This window comes from Serinus canaria, chromosome 2 (assembly GCF_022539315.1).
Source record: "Serinus canaria isolate serCan28SL12 chromosome 2, serCan2020, whole genome shotgun sequence".
NCBI lineage: Eukaryota > Metazoa > Chordata > Aves > Passeriformes > Fringillidae > Serinus > Serinus canaria.
In genome coordinates this window covers 60966497-60985550 of record NC_066315.1, presented here as the reverse complement: position 1 = coordinate 60985550, position 19054 = coordinate 60966497, and the positions used below count along the sequence as shown (strand labels likewise).

Genomic DNA, 19054 nt, shown 5'->3' with positions numbered 1-19054 from the left:
AACTTGGTGGCATAAATCCCATTAAGAGGACCCAACATTTTTTTCCTCTTGTCTGCACTCTCATGCATGTCTGCTGCTGAAATCCACTGATTAGTCCCACTGAAGGAAAGTCTTTATTTGTCTGCTGTGTCATAAGCATTCTTACTCATAATTAGTTCCATCTGTAAGGGGGAGCCTTTCATGTTAACTGTGTGTTTTATGAGGAATATTACTGTTTTGAAAATGAAGAGTTGGGTTGGTATAATGCACAACATAAGCACATACTAGCTAAACATTGTAAAGACCACTGTTACCTATGCCTACAAGAAAATTTTAGGCACTTTACCAAAATGTTGATGCTCAGTTTGGTAACATGTTTGAAAAGTGTTTTAATTAGCCACATGGCAGTAATTTATCTCTGGATAATATTTTATCTTGATGTGAATACTTCTGTGTATTGGGCACATAGCTGATTAAAGGTTAATAATTCAAAGCAAAAGGTTAATAATTCAAAGTACCTTAATCAGTTTAGTATGTTGGAAAACCAGGACTCAGTGTTTTTTGTTCTGGAATCACTCTAAAATTTAGCCAAAACATATTGGCAATTACAAACATAGTGATCATTAATTATTTTCTACAAATGTCTGTGATTTTTGTGCAAAAAAAAAAAAAAAACTTTGACCTGCATTAATGCAAACTAACACTTGCAAACCATCTATAAATGCTTCAAGAAGGCTCCCAGTTTAACACAAAGCAGATACTCTTTTGCAAATACTGGCTTCTTGGCTGTGTAGTCCTATGTATGTGAGCTACAGCTGTGGTAAAGGCTGGTTTTTAAGGAGAGGTTGGTTTTAGGTGATCCACTTGGTGGTGGATGCCACTTAGTGAGAGGCAGTGCTCAGATTCTCAGAGTTGCCAAAAGCCTTTTTCCACTTGATTATCTGTGGTCTGAGTATGTGGCAGCATGGACACATGAGTAATTTGTTATGCTGGAAACTTGGAGAGGAGGCTGGCTTAATAGGGAAGAAGCCACTACAGATCCTTGATTATACTTATGGTTTGGTTTAAATTTCTATTTTCAAGAATTGGTAATTCTCATATCTGTGAAAAGTGGTTAGTTCAGCATTTTTACAAGTACTTTAAATCTGCATCCTTTTGTTGGTCGGCTATAGCCCAAAATAATATTTCCTTTTCCAAGTTGTTATTAACAAATATAGTGCAAACAGGATATAGAAGTTTTGTCTGCATTAGTTTGCTTTCTAAGACTGATCCTTTTGTATGTTACATCTAAGACTGTCTCTTTCTGGTTTTGTTTTATCATGTCTGTAAGTACCAAAAAATGAAAAACTAAATTATTTAGACATGTCCAATACTTCTATTTTTATAGTAGGAGTAAGTTAATTACCACAGCAAAACTTGAAGAAAGGCTGCCTCCAAGTTGCATCTTTCAGCTCCTACCCCAGAATAAATCAACAAACCCTCTGAAGTTGTACTTCAAGACCATAGTAATAAATGTCTTGGATGCAATACCGCATACTACAGTGAATATTTGGAAAATATAATATTGTGAAAATATTGGCAAATATAATAATAATACTGTGAAAATTTGGAAAATATCTTCCTCTTCTTTATTTGTGCTTCTTTCTCCACATTTCCATGCTCTCTTAGTGACAGAGTTTACTGAAGTACCATAGAAGAGCTGCTGTTAGTGCATTTTTTAGAAAGTGCAGTCTTGCAGGACAAGAGCATTGATTGAAGATGTGAGAATTATGCTCCAGGTTTGGAGATTAATAATTTCAATATTTGGCACTGTTGCATAGTACTTAACACTTCTAGTGTTTACTATTTTTGCTCTAAAGCTTTCCAAATACTCCTACCCTTATATTGTGCAAAATAATAGTAAGGAATGTATATGATTTATGCATAAGTTATAAGGAGAGGAGAGAAAGAGGTGACGTGGTGTATTTTATAGATGCACCATACATGACAAGGGAACAGAAAAATTCTATGTATATAGTATAAATTATCCTTTTTACTGTACCTCAACACCAGTTTAGATTTTAGATCTATTACAGGGGAGTAGATTTAGAAGTTTTTTAAAATAATTTACTAATATTACAATTTTTATCAATGTTAGGATGAATTGACACACCTGAAGGTCTACAAAAAGCATTGTTTTCATTCAAGGTTACAGTTCAAGAGAACAACAAATTTGTGATAAAGTTCTTGATGGAACTCTTAAGGCAGAATTTGCAAATTTAAGGAAATGATAAAAGTTGTTGTTACATTTTCTTGAGTGGTTGTTGGTTTTTTTTTTGTTGAGTTTTTGTTTGTTTGTTTGTTTTTTGTTTCTGTTTGTTTTCCCAAATCTGAGATTAAATTTTAGCCCAACAAATTTACTTTATCCCAAGAGAAAAAAATCTTGGTGCATCCTTTGTTACTGATGGCTGACAGAATTCTCTTCATGAGTGAAAAAGCCAGTGTTAAAGTCACCCACTGTTCAAGGAGCAAGATTCTTGTAGTAAAATCTCTTCTTGACCTGGGAAATTTGACAAGATAGCTGGTAATTTTATTTTCCTGGAGAAAACAAAGGTTAGTATAGTACAAAGGTTACTACACCTTTTGTGTTTTGGTTCCAAAAGGACAGACATATTTGTTCTGAAAGTGATTTTATGTTTCCTTGACTGATCTGTAATGCTTTTTCTCTGCGTAGCTCTGTGGAGAAAAGCTGGTTTAGCTGAATGGATGATGTGGAGGGAGAGGAGTGAGATAGTGATATGTTTGGGATAGGAGCATGCTTAGAAATGAAGTGTTGGGTTGAATGGAGAGATGTGCTTTAAAAACAAACTAACAAAAAAGAAAATCAAGAAAAGAAATGAAAAGAGGGACACATGCTTTGCGTAAGGGGAGCATGGAGAGGAAGAAATACCCATGGGCTTTGAGGGAAAGCCATTCATGGCAAACTTTAGATGACAGTGACCTAGAAGTAAAACATTTTCATTTGCTACGTAGGTTACACTGACAAAGTATAAACCAATTATCTGCTTACACTTTCTTGATTTCAAGTGCTACCTTTTACACATGCTTCAGATCCTGTGCAACAAAAGGCTTTTGATTTGCAGAAGAAAGGTGAGATACATCTGATGAATAAGTTGTCTTTGGGTGGCTTATTTGGAACAGGTTGTAAAGATTCGGATTTAGGGATTTTTTCTATTTTTAATAGCCTGTTGGATATTTTACTGGCAACCTTTTCAATATATTTTTAGTTAATAGAACAGTCTGATTGCTGCTGTTAAGCAGTATATTTTAGTTTTCTGATCTGAAGTGAATGCTAAAATCTGATGTTTTAGTCTGGTAGGCAAATAACATACATATCCAAAGAGAATCACAAACTACCTAAATGTTCTCCTAGAACTTAGGATTCTGTTGAATGGACAAGTTCTTGGGGCTGAGGGGATGGACAGTGTCAGGAGGGCAGCTGAACAAATGTTCTGGGCAGTGTCCTGCCCTTCCTGAGCCCCTGCTTATGCAAAAGCAGCAGAACTAGCATGTGAGTGGAGTCTTTGTGAAGAACAACCTTTGGAGTTTGCAAAGCACCAATCGCCTAGTCATGGAGATGCCAGACATCCTAATAGAAGACAACAAATATCCAAGTAGTAAACACAATCTTGGAGCTGGTGACTTCATCAAAACACAGCCTGTGCTATCTTCTGGTACCTAAATGTTTTCTTGTCCTGTTTAATATCTCTATTGATGAGGGGATCAAGTGCATCCTCAGTAAGTCTGCAGATGACACTGAAGTTGGGCTGGGGTGTGGATCTGCTGGAGGGTAGGAAGGGTCTGCAGAGGGAGCTGAACAGGCTGGGCTCATGGGTCAAGGCCAATTGTAAAAATTTCAAAAGGCCAAATGCTGGGTCTTGCACTTGGATTGCAACAGCCCCTTGCAATGCTACAGGCTGGGGGAAGAGTGAACAGTGGAAAAGCACCTGGGGACGCTGGTTCACAGTGGCTGAACATGAGCCAGCAGAGTCCAGGTGGCCAAGAGGGCCAGTGCACCCTGGCCTGTATCAGCAATAGCATGGCCAGCAGGAGCAGGGCAGGGATTGTTCTCTGCCCTTGGCACTGGTGAGGCCACACCTTGGATCCTGTGTTCAGCTGTGGGCCTCTCACTGCAAGGAGGAGATGGAGGGGCTGGAGTGTGTCCAGAGAAGAGGAACAGAGCTGGGGAAGGGTCAGGAGCACAGGTCTGATGAGGAGCAGCTGAGGGAGCTCGGGTGTTTAGCCTGGAGAAAAGGAGGCTCAGGGGAGACCTTGTCACCCTCTAGAGATGCCTGAAAGGAGGCTGTAGCCAAGTGGGGGTCAGTGACAGGGCAAGAGGGACTGGCCTCAAGCTGTGCCAGGGGAGGTTGAAGATGGACATCAGGAAGAACATCTTCACTGAAAGTATGGCCAGTCATTGAAACAGGTTGCCCTGGGAAGTGGTAGAGTCACCATTCTTGGAAGTGTTCAAGAGATGAATGGAGCACCTAGTACAGTGGTTTATTTGATGCAGTGGTGATCGGTCAAATGTTGGACTTGAAGATCTTGGAGGTCTCTTCCAGCCTTAAAGATTATATGATTTTATGAAGCTGTGGCCTTTTTGTTGTGAAAATGGACAGGATTTATGGTATTCTAGTAGGCATGAACAATAGAAATGTTTAAAATTAGTTTTTTGGGGTCTGTGAGGTTTCTAGGGCTTACCTCTAAAAACTTAGAGCAATATCAGCTCTAAAAAGGGGAGAAGGGAAAAAAAGCACAACAGACTTGTGATGAGAGGTAGTTTTTTTTTTTGTTCTGGTCTTTCCATCCATGTACATTGAATAAATCTGCCTTTAGTATATTTTCAGGTAAATTAAAAGCAATCACATTTCTTTGTTTTCTTGTAGGAGTTTTCATTAGTTTTGCTGTCTTTTTTGCCAAACCCTTTCTTTAGTTGGTGATTCTGTCTTCATTACGTTGTTTGTTCTATTTATACAAACCAAAGGAAAGTTCAAAAAAAAAAATTGAAATGTCTTTTCAAGTACACACACTTCAAAAAAAAAATCTACTTTCAACCTTTCAGGACTTTTTTCATTTAATTTCTTGTTCAGATTGGATTTTTTTATGTAATAGCAGGATCGGAAACCTGCAGATTGACCTTTAGTAATAAAAAATTATTAACCTGATCAGACCTTTCTAAAAACATTTAAATTTGTACTCTTAGTTTTGTATGTGGTTCCCACTGGTTGTTTTACAAACTTTCATATAGATGTGAAAGATACTTTAAGAAGTTAGGACAGCAAAACAGTTTTCAAACTATTCCATTGATTTAAAAATGGAATACTACTATTTTCTGGTCATAGATATAAAAACTCATTTTTCCAGAGGTACTTAGTAAATACAGCTGTGCCTATAAAGGCTTTCCTGGCTAGAAACTGAGTATTTTCATTTTCTGAACAGGTGTCTCAATGCATGTACCTACTGTAAAACTAAGCATGCCAGAGGAGATCTAGCAAGTTATCCTATTGAAGAACTGGTGGACAGAGCCAAGCAGTCTTTTCAAGGTAAGGAATTTTATCTCTACAATAAAAGTCAGCCACTGAAGCATATCTGGGCTTACCTTCACACAAAATGATTGGGTGCAGTATGACTGTGTTGTTATTAGTTGTCATAGCTGTGGTGTCTTTGTGGTAGAAAGCCATGCTTTTTTTATAGTGTACACCACTATTTGCAAAATGCACTATTTTAAGGAGTATTTTATTTTGATTGTGTATTGTTCAAGTGTAGTTCTCTGCGTAGATCTTTTGGAGGTGATGTGGAAATGGTAAAATTTGTTCATTTTACTTTATCTCTAATTTCTTAAAGAAGGTGATGGAAACCTTTTTCCATTCAGCTCTGAAAATTTAATGAGCCTCCCAAGGATTCTTAAATCCTATTCAGCAATACATTGCTTTTGCTGGTAGTTGATTTAGTGGAGACATTCTGGGGTGTTTCTGAGACTCATACAAATCTTATCAGCTTTTAACTTTAGTAGGATATTTGTAGTGTCACATGGATTCAATCAAGTTCTAAGTTTTTCCTGCTGTACACTATCTGGGGCCAGTATCTGCCTAAAGTTCTTGTATGTATGTTAGTTATGATGGCTTTATTGTATCTTATTATTTTTTCTTTACATCTGAGTTTTACTTGTGTTTCAAAAATACAGGCTTCCAAATTATGCCAGTATTCATTGTGAAGGCACAGGTGGTGTTTGTTCTTTTGTGTGCCATTTTGAAGGACTGAAATGTACATTAAAAACACTCAGGTAATTCTGGTGTAGCAGCTCCTTCCATCTTGTATGGAATACTTTGAATCAAAAGGAGTAAATGCAGCATTTAATGTCAAGTCCTCTGTGGATGCACAGACAGTACATCCTCTGGGCTTCACTTCTGGCTCTGAGACTTGCATATGTTCTGGTAAGAAGTCTCCAATGATTGAAAGTGTTTTTGAATCTATCCTTATTTAGGGATCCATAATGAACCTTACTTAGGCCAGTGATAAACCTTCATCTATTCCTGTCCGTGATATGTAAGGAAGACCCTTTTTCCTAACCAAAGCCCATGTTCACAAATTCTGAGTTCTACATTATGCACACACAAGGTTCTTGCTTAGGGTTGCAAAAGCCCTTTTCTTTCAATTCTGTTGCAAGCCAAGAACCTTTCTTCTGTGAAGCTCATCTGTGATTTCCAGTAATTTTTTTCTCATTGCTTGGGTTTGTAGAATTAGTGCTCTCATTGTTGTGAGTTGGATTGGCTGCTGGATTGTCTGACAAGAATCCTGTCATGTCAAATTTCTTGGTTTAGTAGGATAAGTTTCTAAAACCTGTATGCATATTGTGAAATAATCAATAACTGAAATAGAGGATACATAAATATACTTGTTATTTTGGTGGAGAAGCAGCTCAGGAAACATTTTTCAGAAAGCTAGGAGTTTTCAGTAATATAAGACAGATGATTTTGAAATTGGCCAGTAGTTACTGAGCAGGAGAGAAGCTGCCATTTATAAGTAGCATAAGTGTTACTCAGCACTGTATAGCTGTTCTAACGAAACTTTGGACTGTTCTTCAAGGAAGCATGACAAAGATAAGATGGGTAATAAGTCAGGATTATGACTTTGTTTAATTTAACTATCTAAATTTTATTTAGATTTATGGCATGTATGGAAAGAAAAAAACCCCAGACTTGTCTCTCCTGTTATAATTGTACTTATATACCATAAATTCCACATTGTATTAGCATAAAGATGTATTTACTTGGCATTACAAGAAAGAAAACTCAAGTTTTGTTTGTCTTTGCAGACAATGAATGCGAAATTTTGGAAAGTATTTTGAACTTAAGTATTGTACATTTGGATTGAAAAATGAGTAATTCAGTTCATGTGTTGTACTGTGGCCTTTATTATAAATATTGACTCTTTCAAAAGAGTATGATTTCTAATGGAAAAAGTTGCCCTTAAGCTATTGTTTTGAAATTTCTTGAAGAAATGCTATGACGTTCCTCACAGCAGGCATCTCCAGGGAGTTCTTTTCTTGTTTGGCCTTACACTACTACCTCTGTTAGAGGCCATAAGGAAAGAAGCAAGTATTTATTCAGTTGTAAAATGGCTTTGCCTCCAGCTTTCACATACTTAGAAATGGATGAAATAGTCAGATCCTTAGTTTGCAGTGCATGGAGAATTTATTACTGCCAGCTTGCTGCAGCTGTGGGCTGCAGAATCTTCATCAATCCAGTGAAAGACTTTAGCAATTCAAAGACATTATTCAATTTTTTGCTGAGTTATTGAGCCACAATCTCTTCAACAATCACTTCTGTTTTCACAGAAGATGTATTGCTGAAGCCCTAGTTAAAAACAGAGAGGTACAGATGTGCCATGAAAAGTTTTTCCACTTCGAAAACTGATTGAAAAGAGATTGCTGAAATTGCCATGATTGAACAAATATTAGCCTGTTTCTTGTACTTTTTCAGCCTCTGAAATAAGCTGTTTTTCTTTTTTGTGCTTTGAATTCAAGATATTAAAATAATATAACGTGCACAAAAGCTGTTGTGGATTTCTAGCACATGCTGCATACTTTCATAATGCCTTGGATAAGAGTTTGGTACTAAGGTGTACTGAAATTGAGGGGGTCTTGCATACTTTTGCATTGTCTATATTTCCTCTCTGACCTTCATAATAGTTTTGAAGTTACAAGTCACATGAATTTGAATATTTCACAAAATTTCATTAAGAAAATAATCTATCTCAAGTTAAAAGTAGTTTGTTGAGTTGTTTTTTTTTTTTTTTCTGTGAATGTCAACTGTTAGTAAGTAGCAGTTTAATTCTTTTACATGAGCAGCCATGTCAAGTCAGAATATATAGCAGAGTTCTGTAAGGAAGGCTAGTAAAAGAAAAAGTATTGTGAAATACAGTAAAGTGGTCTTTGAGTGGAGAACAAATGTCTACTGTTAGGTTGTTTATGCAGAGTTCTTCTGCAGCGGATTGTACAGCGCTTTCTTTGTGTCATCAATTTATTAGTAAGTTTTTTTCAAAATGTGCTGTGTCATGTTCAGTGCTGTATTTTAGGGGATTGCATTTACAGTTATGAGAGGGCTCTTTCTTTCCTGGGCAAAGCAACTTTATGTATAACAATGTGGTTTTGCTTAGTATATAAAGTGGAAGGCTGGGGGAGCTGCCATTAGTGAACAGTATTCCAAGGAGACACAAAAGTTAAACAAGCCTGAACTTTGAATATTGTGTGGAGTGATGTCCTGGGATGGCTTTGGCTAAATTGCAGGACTCAAAATTGATTTATTTTTTCCTTAAGTGGGTCTTTCATTATTATAAAAACCCTACATATTGTGAGAGGCTTTCTGGGCAAAGACAATACTTTATATTGCAAGCAATTTTGGCTCATTCAGCAAACTAAATTAAAAATATAAATATTTTTATGGAATAGCTGTTAGCTGTTATTCATTCTAGTTTGGAATAAAAATCTTTTGTATGTACCACTACAAAAACTATACTTCTTAAGCATTGCATGTCTGTTGCAGATGGCAGGGAATATGCTGCTGTTAATTATATACTTTATAATTAACTACTACATTAGCTTACTTTATGGTAGCAGTCAGGGTGCTCAGATGAAAGTCAATCTTGTCAGGAAACACTGTTCCTCAAACTATATGGAACGATTGGATGGATAATTGTCGTGGCAAAATATCACTTATTTTTATTCCATTATTAGCATGATGGTTCACTGGCATGCATGGTGTTGAGTTCTGAATAGCACTTCTGTTAGGAAATCTTGGACAACGTGCAGCATTACAAAGCAGGGAGTACCAAAACTAAGATTCTGTGTCTTGAGTTTCATTAATAGTCTTTAGCAATTATCCCTAATCTGGTACACCTTGGAGTGTTGAGAGTTTAAAAGACATTAGTGTTAAATATTTTTCTCTCTATGAATTTGCCATAAGCAGGTATTTATGGGTGATGATAAGGATTAATTTTATATAATGTGATTGGTTTCCAGAGCTTTTCAGATGACTGTGAGCTTTGCTGAGGATCTCTGGTTTTAGCAGTTTTGATGAGGTACTGTCAAGACACTCTGCTTTATTCCTAGTAGCTGTTTTGCCCCTGCACGACTACCAGTAAATTCTCTGTATGATTTCAGGGCATCTGACAGTCATGGAAGGACAAGTATGAAGTACTGGCAATGTTTTAGCTTCCCATTGGTTAGCAGAAGCAGTACCAAGCCAGGATGCTTGGGCCACCCTCTTGGTAGTGAGTTTTGTCTCTGAACACTCTGATGGAGAATGGGTGTCCAGTTACCCAGCTGGAACCTGGGCTGTGCACTCAGGGTCTTTCCAGGGCAGAAACTAACACTGTAGAGAGAGCACTTGTGTCTGCAGATCTGACCTAGAGAGAGAGAGGAGGGAGGAGAATGGTGACTGTTTATCTACAACAAATCTTTTCTGTCAGCATTTTTACTGACTTCCAGGGAATGTAGACTTTATTCTAACATTGCTCCTAAAGTATAATTTGAAACTGTGTTCCAGGGAGCTTGGGCTGCTGTATTTAAGACACTTGGATAAAAAAACTGTCTTTGTTTTGCTGTGCTTTTTGGGTATGGCTATAGAGCTCTAGGGTTTTTTTTTCATTGTTGTTCTAAGGTTTATTAAAGTTTTCTGTATCATTTTTTGTGTCTTGTGAATGTTTCTAGCTTTTCTACTGCTGACTTTCGTAATGCACAGAATACTTAGGCCAAGATAAATATTTTTGTACCAGCCTGTCATTTCATAGTTAGATGGGATAGCATTATTAATTAGTTTTCGTGGTCCACATGTACTTCTTATTTTTTTAAAGTGATAATCCATCAGTAGTGAGTAGAAGCAGCATCTCCAAGTATGTGAGAACTACTGTGTAACATATGCAAACACATATAACCCATGTCACATAGCAAAGAGATACTTTAACGGATAAAAATATCTTTTCAGTAGTAAATTGCAATATTGGAGATATTTTCCAGCTACTTTTGAGTGAGCAAATTAGTTTAGTGAACTTTCTTCTTGGCTCTGAAGGAAATTCCCTGTTGTCTTCTTAGTACATTTTTTTACACAGTCATGTTGACCACTGTGTTACTGTTATTTCTGTTGTCTTCTGATGTCCTGTTGCATAAAGGATTCCTTTGCGTTATTTTAAATTTTACTTCAGAAATGTAGTGGCAGTTACATTAAATAATTGGTGTCTAGGTTTTTTCCTCATTGCTCTCTCCAGCTTTTTGAGAAAGAAAGGGAGAGAGAACAGTGCTGATCCCTTTTCTGTGGCATCCAGTGACAGGACACAAGGGAATGGCTCAAAGCTGCGTCCCTCAGGGGAGGTTTGGACTTCACATGAGGAAATATTTCTTTACCACAAGGGCACTCAGGCCCTGGAACTGGGTTCCTGCAGTGGTGGTCAATGCCCCGAGCTGGGCAGTGTTGAAGAGGCATTTGGACAACACCCTTATTAACATGCTTTAAATAAATTCCTCCATTCGTTTTATTATGACAGTTAAGTACTGTGAAAATTTATCTTTGTGGATTTTATGCTAATCTTTTATTTTATTAAAAATGGTTGAATTTAAAAATATAATTTTCCTCTGCATGTTTTTCCTTTGTTTTGCATGTTTTTACTTGGCCTTTTCCAGTTATCACTGAAGCCTCCTTCTGAGATGGCCAGATGTGAGCTGACTTTGAGCCAAAAGCCATGTAGCCATTCTTGTGCATTTGTGGTGTGGTGTGTGTGCAGTCAGTCCACTGCTGTCAGAATGCTTCAAACCTATTGCACATGCTGGGTGATAGACTCATGCAGAATAAATTCGGCGTTTTCAAGATCTGTTGCCAAAGGCTGATCACTCTGCAGTGCACTTGCAGTATGTTTGATGTTGTCATCAAAATATTAAACATACTGATCATCTCTGTGCCCTCTGGCCACAAAGGATTCTGGGATTCACAACATGCCACTGTTTTTCACAGAAACACTAAGAATCAGCAGAAGGCTCAGATTTAGTTTAATTTGTTGTTAATATTTTCATTAAGGGTGTAGAACATGGCATCTTCTAATTTCATGGTTGCCAAGTACTTTCAGTAATACAGTCTTGCTTCCATTTCCTTATAACTCTGTCAAACTTTAATTGATACTTCAAGTTCAAATCATTAAATTATTTGCAAAAATCACATTTGGGAAAACATGTTATTCCTGACAAGTTTAGAAACTAGAAAACTTACTAAAAAGTTATGGAGCTCTTTGTGCCTTAGCATGGCAGATCAGATACTTTGCTCCAGGTCACTTTTTTTTCTTTACATTAAATTTTGTTCTTGGTTCAAATGGGTTTTGTGGAGACTCACTTGATTTTGCCTGTTAGATTTTGTAGGCATGCTCCAGTACCTCAGTTTGGTTTTATGCATTATGTTTTTTCCCATTGCTGCCAAGTCTACTGTGATACTAGGCATCAGAAATGAGGAAGGGAAACCTCTTTCTCTTTTGCTCCATGTGTCAGTGCCTTCTTCCACAGTCCATACAGGATTTAGTTCTGTCAAACAGCCTTGTGGAGCAATAGTGCCATAAGAGTTAATTTGCCAAAAAATCATGCCCATGCCTCAATTAAGACACCAAAATTTATCACAATAGCTTTTGCAAGTATGCAGCATAACATGCAGAGCTGTAATTGGGCTGTTCACTTTAAAGGAAAACCACTTTGTCACTCATTGCTATTTGTATAACTGGGATTTTATTGTGTGAGTATTGTGTACCTGATTAAAAAAAATGTGGCCCCAAAGAGCCTGTAATGTAGCAGTGTAAACAACTGAAGTAGAGTAACACATGACTGCATTCAGGATAATAGGGGGTTGGTCATTGTACTTGCTACCATGGCATTGTCTCAGGTCTTCTATGGGATGACAGAGGAAAGTTTGTGGTTTACTGAAGACTGGAAGGAAGGTAATGCAGTAACAAGGAGTGGTCATTCATTTAATGAGGAGCTGTCACCCTAGAATTTGCAAAAAATCATGTTTCCATTAAGATTTTCATCAGGAGTCAAAGTCTCCATGAGGTACCTTGGGTTTCTGAAAGTAATAGTTTCTCCTCTGTGGGGATTATTAGAAGCTTGAATAGCTTTACATAGATTCTTTGGATGCCTTCAAATGTTTATCATATCATGGTTATCTGTTTCAAAACATAAAGCATATTAATGCTGTAAAGTGAAATAAAAGGCAATTTTTTAAAAACATGGACAATTGCTACTTTAGGATGCTGTTTTTTCTCTAAGTGTTGCCAGAGGTACATAGGTATTGTCCAGAAGCTGACTTGCCAGAGAAATTGAAACTGTTGCCAAAATGTCTGATAGCATGACCAGATGACCTTTTTGTTTCTATCAAACCTATTCTAGTAATGCTCCTTTTTATATAGTCTGTTGACTGTGCATGGGTTGTTGTAGCTTCCAGTGTTGGAAATAAGGTTTATAAATTGAATACAGGAATGCTTACTTTGCATGCCTGACTAAGAATCCTAGAGACAGTAAGACTCCACTAATCTCTTAGCTTTGGCATTTTCAAGAACCAGAAAAGTCTGTCTAACAAAGGTTGTATTTTTTTCTTCAGCAGAAAGAAAACTCCAATTTTTGGTCACATTTGCTCTACATAATTCAGTCTTCTCATTCCTTTCTATTTTCCTATGCAAATATTTACATTTGTGCTATTAAAATCCTTGAATGACAGTCAGCCTGTTTAATTTTGTAATGTTATAAAAAAAGGGGCATTTTATTTTTTTCTGAAATAAAAGTGCAATAGAAAAGAGCCAAAGCAGAGATGTATACAATTCAAATTACTACTTGATCTTCAGCTTTAGGTTATAGTTTCAGCAGTGCTTTCAGCAACCACTGCAGGTAGAAGGACCATTTCTTGGCCATCACTTCCCCTGCCTTTCGTCCTCCATCCATCCCTCCTGTTGCCCCTTTTTTTTCCCTTTTTTTCATCCTTTCCTCAGACCACCTGCTTTTTGGCTGGGAGAGTGTTCCTTCTGTGAATCAGGCTGGGGGATTGACCTGGGGTAAAACTGAATGTGTTTTCAGAAACCTCACAGTGTAACACTAGTAACTGATACAAGATGAATCTTCCCAGATGCTAAAATTGTGGAAGTACCACAATTCTGCAGTGTCCTAATGACCTTTGGAGCAAAGGACTGGAGAGATGTCTGGGAAACCAGATGTAGTAATCTGCCCATGCTTCTCTCTCTCGTCACAGAGCTACTCTTTCCTAGGCCAGTTTAGCTGGCTTTTGGGGTGAGAAATGGTCCTACAAAATGTCATGTAATATTGGACACTCTGGGGTGTCTTCTCTCATCTTCCAAGGGCAGGAGAAACCTGTTCCAGCTTAACTGGGGCGGGGGAAAAGAGAGGGTTTAAATGCTCTCTAGTCTTCATGCTTTTTAACAGAATGTCTGGCTCATTGTGGCGTCTTCAAAAGAGCTCATCAATCTGATGTTTGCTTGAAATTAATTTTTCTCTTTTTTTTTGAAAATTTGTTTATATTATACAAGAGTAGTGTATGTTATATTCTTTCCATGCTTATTTAATGGAGCAGCAGTAGAAAAAAAGCTGGGTAGCATTACTTGCTTGTTAATTTTATTTATAAATTTATTTTTGCTAAGTTTGCATTATTTGAAATGGAGTGTAAACCACAGGATTCAGTAATGTCAAAGCCACTAGTTAACTCTTTGGTTATATGTATATTTAGTCTTGAATTGAAAAAGAGTTGGAATTAAAGCATGATATATCTTTTACATAAATGTGATTTTCAGAGGGTAAAGGTTTTTATCTTTAAATTTGCTTGAAAGTGGAAGTTTGGTTTTATGTGGCTTCTTAACCATAGAGGAACTGGAATTTTTTCACTCCATGTAAATAATTTTTCAGGTATAGAAACTTGTATTTCTTTGATAATACAGATTTTACTTATGTATTTACTGCTGGTTTTGTTAAACCTGGATTAGAAATACTTCCAAAACATTTTAAGAGTATTTTTGGGGTCAGCTTTGCATATTATGCTGCAATCAGCTGCCTGAAGCTTTCTATCGCTCCTGTGAAAATATCATGAGCAATTTCTACTGTCAAACAGATCTGGTAACTAGAATCCAAATAAATAATTTAACAAATCTGATGCACTGTGTTGCACCATGCACCAACCAAGTTGAGGTCATCCTTAATGTCACATTAATGTCACACATCCAAAGGTAATTTATCAGAATGCAGCAATGATTCCTTTTATCATCTGGTAAGTAGTCTGCTGCTGGACAGCTTGGCCTTGTATAGGAACAAGCCTTAGCTGTTCTGTGCCACTGAAACCTCCTGCTCACAAGATGACTCAAGATCTTCTGCTAACTTCATTTTTTTTTTGCTATGAGGGTTTGAAGGAGAGATTTTTTGAGGAATTGGGGTTGTGACAGAGCTAGGATCTCTCAGCATAAACTTTGCCCACCTCCTTTCTGTGCTTTTGTTCATGGGCTAAATGAGTCATGCATGCCCCACTACCCCTTCTACTGCAAGGTGACCAATGTGCCAACTGCTTCTTAAAATGAACAGCAGGGCTGGATATCTCAAGCCATACCAAGTTCCAAGGCATTAGGTGAAGCTAGCAAAGGCCAGGTTCAGAACAAATTGTAGTGAAATTCTTAATCTCATAGTGTGGTTAAAGCTGAGAAACCCCCTAGCATGGGACATAGTGGAAATTTGAGCATTTGAAATAGGACAGAGGCATGGAAGAAGAGTCCGTTTTTTAAAAATAATAACAAATCTTATGTCAAGTGTTGCAATTTTGGGAGTACTCAGCAAATCATTTATGCATTTATACTCTCTGCCAAGCATCCTGTGGGAGAAGTCTCTAGGCTAAGCTGACTAATGGTCTTACTTATGTCTATTCTTAAGCTGTATTTCAGCAAGTCACTCATTTCCCCCAGTGTACTTTATTTAAAGTCTGCCTTATGCTTTTAGTATTGCTCTCAATCACTTTTTATAATGAGGTGGAGGTTGGGTTTTGTGGTGATCCTCTTGACATGTTGTGCAATACCACTGTGACTCAAGGCCATGCCATCTCTGTATCTAGTGCTAATATAAGACTGTAACTTTTGAGATTAATTTAATAAGAAACTAAGAGCTGTTTTGATCTGAGATAATTTTCTTTCAAAGACCTTTAAAAGTGTTATGTGTTAAATGATAAAGGTGCAGTTTACAGAAGCAAGAGACTGCAACATCAAGCAACTCAACTCACAGCATATCTCAAGTGTAAAGTGTAAGTTATAAAAAGAAATTGTCTAATCTTTCATGCTGTAGTCAGTGAAGTCATAGTGAGAGTAAAACTCTGGGTGGTGATGAGCGCAGATGCCACAGGGAGAGACTGTTGAGAGACTACTAAATGTAACTTATAAAAAATAAATTTGTAGGCTTGGGCCCAGAGATTAGATGGATCTCTCTCATGGTTAACTATTGTCCCTTTTTTTTTTAACCTTCCCTCGAGTACCTCCTGCTATGTTAAGGCAAAAGTCAATATGTGCAAAAATATTTTGATGCCAGCTTTAGACATAATGCTACAGTGATTGTGATTGTTCATGAAATAACAGGACAGGACTAAGTAGAAGAAAACATTAATTGCATGCTGCCCTGTCATCATTCATACCATGTAATACAAAGACCAGTTGAGCGGTGCTTCTTTTAAACAAAATGTATTTTGCAGCTTTAACAGCCTTCTGTAGGCTGTTGTATTGGATTGGATTGGATTGGATGCATTAGGGGCTTTTTTCATGAAACAAGACATGGCTGCAGTTTTTCTTACCTTAAAACCCTCTCACACATGTCTGCATTCAAACATTTGATGTTCTTATTATTATATGCTACAGAAGTGACAATTTAGGTGTGTTTTGTACTGGTACATTTTAGGGAGCTCTTTGGCCTCTCTAGTCTAAATCCAAAGAAAATAGACCTTAAAATGCACTTAAGATGCACTTTGTACAATTTGGTGAGCTCAGATATTAGGGAGATGGCTTTTATGCACAGTTTGGTTGTATGTAGAAGTAGATTAGGAGCAATCATGATGAATGACACAATTTTTTTTTTTTTTTGCAATATCACTCCATGAAAATAAAAGCTATGATTTGTACAGATGTGTGGGACTCCTGATGTGAACACCAGGGTGTCTTGATGGCTTTAATAGATGCCTTTTTAATGCTGTGTACGTTGTGCAAAAGTACTGAAATCTGAAATTCAAATATTGCATGTAAGCTAGGTGTAAGAGCTGTCAGTGAAAATACTTGAGAACCTCTAGGAAGGCACCTGTGAGAACAAGTTGTTTCTGGATAAGTTGCTTCTGCTTTAATTTAGGATAACTGTATTTGTGACCTGTTCATGGTTTGTTTTCATATATGGGCCCATGCCCTAAAGAAAAATAAGGAAAAAAATAAAACTCTTGTTCCTGGTTTATTTGTAAACCAGGTCAGATACCCTTGATTAGCTCTCAGCTGGAGCATAATTTAAATCCTGACAGATTGAACCTAAACAGCAGGCTTTTTTCAGATCAGCCAGAAGATGGGGGGGGGGGGGGGAGAAAAGAAAAGCTATTTTCAGTTCACAAGCAGTACAACAGTGCCGAATAAATCTGCAACTGTTAATGAATAGCTATTTCAAATATTTACAGGAGGCTAAAGAAAAGAAGATTGGCATCCAAGGCAGCTGTGCCCAGGGAGAGCTATTAAAAATAAATGTGATAAATGATGTTCAAGTGGTCATAGAGCTGTCAAATATCAGAGGTACTCAAAGTGGAAAGTGTTTATACTCTATGGCCATGCTGCTAGGCATTCTGGACAGGGATAAATTTTTCCAAAATTTTTGCAAAATAGACTTAGCAGATCAAAAGGGGAGAGAGGATCTAATGCAAAACTTTTCAGAATCTTTAACTTTTTGCTGCATTAAAATACACAAGGGCTTATTTGCTGTGTAGATGAGAAATTAAATTCTTGTATACATTTAATTATTTCCACAAGAACCCATTTCTTTAGTCTTGAGTTGTAATATAAAAATGCCATGAGAGTTTATGCATGTAACAAAATCCATTACTTATTTTTATGACTCTTTCAGTCTTCTGTATTAGTGGATGGTAATGATTAGGGTCTGTGAGTGTTGCACTGATTTTGGGCACAACTTGAAAAATTACATATTAAAATAGAAAAATACAGAAAACTGTGAACTTCATGTGCTTTTCTATACCGAGACTTATTCTCAGGTAGTCTAGAAGGTATTGTTATATCAATTTTTAGTTCTGAGTTTAATGTATGTCAGTTGGCTGGAAACTTTTTAGCAGAGATGTTTTATTTTTTACTTCACTGTGAAAATAGTTTATCAAAAGCTGTCAGGCTGGTGACAAAAACTTGATGCCTTATATGCTGGGGATATACCAAGTGCAAAGGACATGGAAAGCATGTCTTTACTTACAGGATGCTCTAGTACAAATCACATTCTTTGTGTATGGATATTGGTTTCTTTCCTCTTGACATTTATTTTTCCCTGTTCAAAAATGAATTAAAAAAAGTGATGGTAAAATTTGATCCCAGCTTGCCTTAGAAGTAAGTTCTGGTCCTGTGTTTTAGGAGTAAGCAAATATGGAGTACATGTAACTCGTGTTTTTGTAGTGGAGCACTGCAGCAGGCCCATGTGTTACAGTGACAGGGATTGCTGATTGCACGTGCATAAACGTCTGTCCTTTAGAGCCAGAATTCCCTGTGGAATGAATATTGGCTCACCTGTCTGAACCCATTGTGGAGAACAGGCTAAATGGTGTCAGTTTTATATTTGGTGTCTTGAGCTTTGGAAGAGTTTCTTAGATTAGGAGTCTGCTGTTGTCACAATGAAGACGAAGAAGAAATTTGAAAGTATCTCATTCCATAACCTGAGGACATCTTCAGTGTTATAAATATGGCTTCACAGTTTCCTCAAAAAATAAGTTTCAGCAAAATCTGCCAGATCTACTTCTTATCAAATTGTGGTAAGCAACACAGTGATGGTGGAAAAAATGGGACCTACCTGAGCCTGAATGTTTTCTTCTTTTTTCAGGTTTTATCTTTCCATGCAATAGCAGATGTAATATACCACTGTAATGTACCCCTGCATAACAGCAGAGTTTCCTAAAACAATCAAAGGAGACAGCAAACTCTGGATCAGTTTCCTTCATATGGAGGCATTGTAGGTCACTGGGCATCGATTTGAAAGCTAACAGTGTTAGATATTGAAATGATTGTGGCTGTCATAGCCCAACTTCCTTTCAGTCACCTGTAGTTTAGCATGCCTGATTGCCTGATCTCCTACATGGATCTCCTGCTAGTTAAACTGCCTTTATTGTTTCAGGACTATAATGCTGTGCTGTGTGGGGTGCAACCCCTGAGTCACTTTAGGACACTAATGTGTAAATATCTCAAATGAAGTTTTGTGGTTGTACCATGTAAACCAGACCTCAGAAATCTGTGAGACATT

General features: G+C 37.2%; 1 protein-coding gene across 2 annotated transcripts in view; it reads left to right on the top strand.

Moving 5' to 3' along the window:
* The window catches only part of CDKAL1 (CDK5 regulatory subunit associated protein 1 like 1), a 378008-nt gene that overhangs the window by 165872 nt on the left and 193082 nt on the right, over positions 1-19054 (top strand). For both annotated transcript variants that reach the window (XM_009093895.4, XM_030241687.2), the window contains exon 9: positions 5458-5561. In XM_009093895.4, the coding sequence (XP_009092143.2) occupies positions 5458-5561 (104 nt within the window). The remainder of the gene's footprint in view (positions 1-5457; positions 5562-19054) is intronic.